Source organism: Rhagoletis zephyria, unplaced genomic scaffold (assembly GCF_001687245.7).
Source record: "Rhagoletis zephyria isolate East Lansing unplaced genomic scaffold, Rhagoletis_zephyria_1.1 Rzeph_scaffold_62317, whole genome shotgun sequence".
Classification (NCBI taxonomy): Eukaryota; Metazoa; Arthropoda; class Insecta; order Diptera; family Tephritidae; genus Rhagoletis; species Rhagoletis zephyria.
The window spans coordinates 1-1492 of record NW_016219368.1 but is presented as its reverse complement, the minus strand read 5'-3'; the positions used below and the strand labels follow the sequence as shown (position 1 = coordinate 1492).

The 1492-nt window shown below is 44.7% G+C and overlaps 1 protein-coding gene across 1 annotated transcript; it reads left to right on the top strand.

Moving 5' to 3' along the window:
• Positions 1–376: 376 nt before the first annotated feature.
• Positions 377–1471, top strand: LOC108356632 (uncharacterized; the record flags this gene model as incomplete). Its single annotated transcript, XM_017607731.1, has 2 exons — positions 377–599; positions 710–1471. Coding segments are annotated over exons 1-2 (941 nt in total), but the record flags the coding sequence as incomplete, so codon positions are not given.
• Between the last annotated feature and the right edge of the window lie 21 nt (positions 1472–1492).

Genomic DNA, 1492 nt, shown 5'->3' with positions numbered 1-1492 from the left:
TTCGAGTTGTGTTCAATGCATCAAGTCCATCTTCGAATGGGGCTAGTTTAAATGATGCGTTCTACCCAGGCCCAGTTTTTCAGGCCGATCTCGTCGACTTGCTATTGAAGTGGCGATTTTTCAAATATGTTTTCAACGCGGACATCGAGAAGATGTATAGGCAGATTCAGCTGCATTCATATAACACGCCATACCATAGAATTCTTTTCAGAGAATCCCAAAATGAGGCGCTGGTGGATTATGAGTTGCAAACGGTGACGTTTGGTGTCAACTGTGCCCCGTATCTGGCAATAAGAACTCTTCTCCAATTAGCAGAAGACGTTANCGTTCAACCCAGGCCCAGTTTTTCAGGCCGATCTCGTCGACTTGCTATTGAAGTGGCGATTTTTCAAATATGTTTTCAACGCGGACATCGAGAAGATGTATAGGCAGATTCAGCTGCATTCATATAACACGCCATACCATAGAATTCTTTTCAGAGAATCCCAAAATGAGGCGCTGGTGGATTATGAGTTGCAAACGGTGACGTTTGGTGTCAACTGTGCCCCGTATCTGGCAATAAGAACTCTTCTCCAATTAGCAGAAGACGTTAGTTTGCANATGAGGCGCTGGTGGATTATGAGTTGCAAACGGTGACGTTTGGTGTCAACTGTGCCCCATATCTGGCAATAAGAACTCTTCCCCAATTAGCAAAAGACGTTAGTTTGCAGTTTCCATTAGCTTCCAGGGTTTTAAAGCAGCATATGTACGTGGACGACGTACTTGCTGGAGCTCATGATACCGAGACAGCAATTCGCACGCGCAATGAACTCATAGATGCGCTGAAGGGAGCTGGATTTCCACTCCGGAAGTGGACATCGAACTCCAGGGAAATCCTGTCAGCTTTGCCAAAGGCTCATCTTCTGAAGGAGGATTTTTTGGAAATCGACGATGTGAGCGAGGCGAGAATGTTGGGAATTCGATGGAATGCTGCTCACGACATGTTTCACTTCAACGTGCAAGAGATCCCAATAAAACCATGCTACACCAAACGGGAGGTTTTATCGTGTGTGGCAAAATTATTTGACCATGCAGGGTGGTTGGGCCCCATTGTGGTAGAGGCAAAAATTCTTATGCAAGACATATGGCTAACCAAGATAGATTGGGATGATAGTCTACCTCGAACCCTTTACCAGCGGTGGGAGAACTTTCTTAGAAATTATATCCATATTTCAGAGATTAAAATTCCAAGGTGGATCAATTTCACACCTTGGAATGAAATTGAGTTTCATGGATTTTGTGATGCCTCAGAGAAGGCGTATGCGGCAGCGTTGCATGTAAGAGTACGCGAACGTAATTCAAATAAGACCCCGGATGTAAATTTACTTGTAGGTAAAACAAAAGTAGCCCCAGTAAAAACCGTCTCTCTACCGCGATTAGAGATGTGCGGGGCACTACTTTTGCCAGAACTAATAAATGCTTTACTTCCGCAGTTTGACGTAGCCCAGCCAGT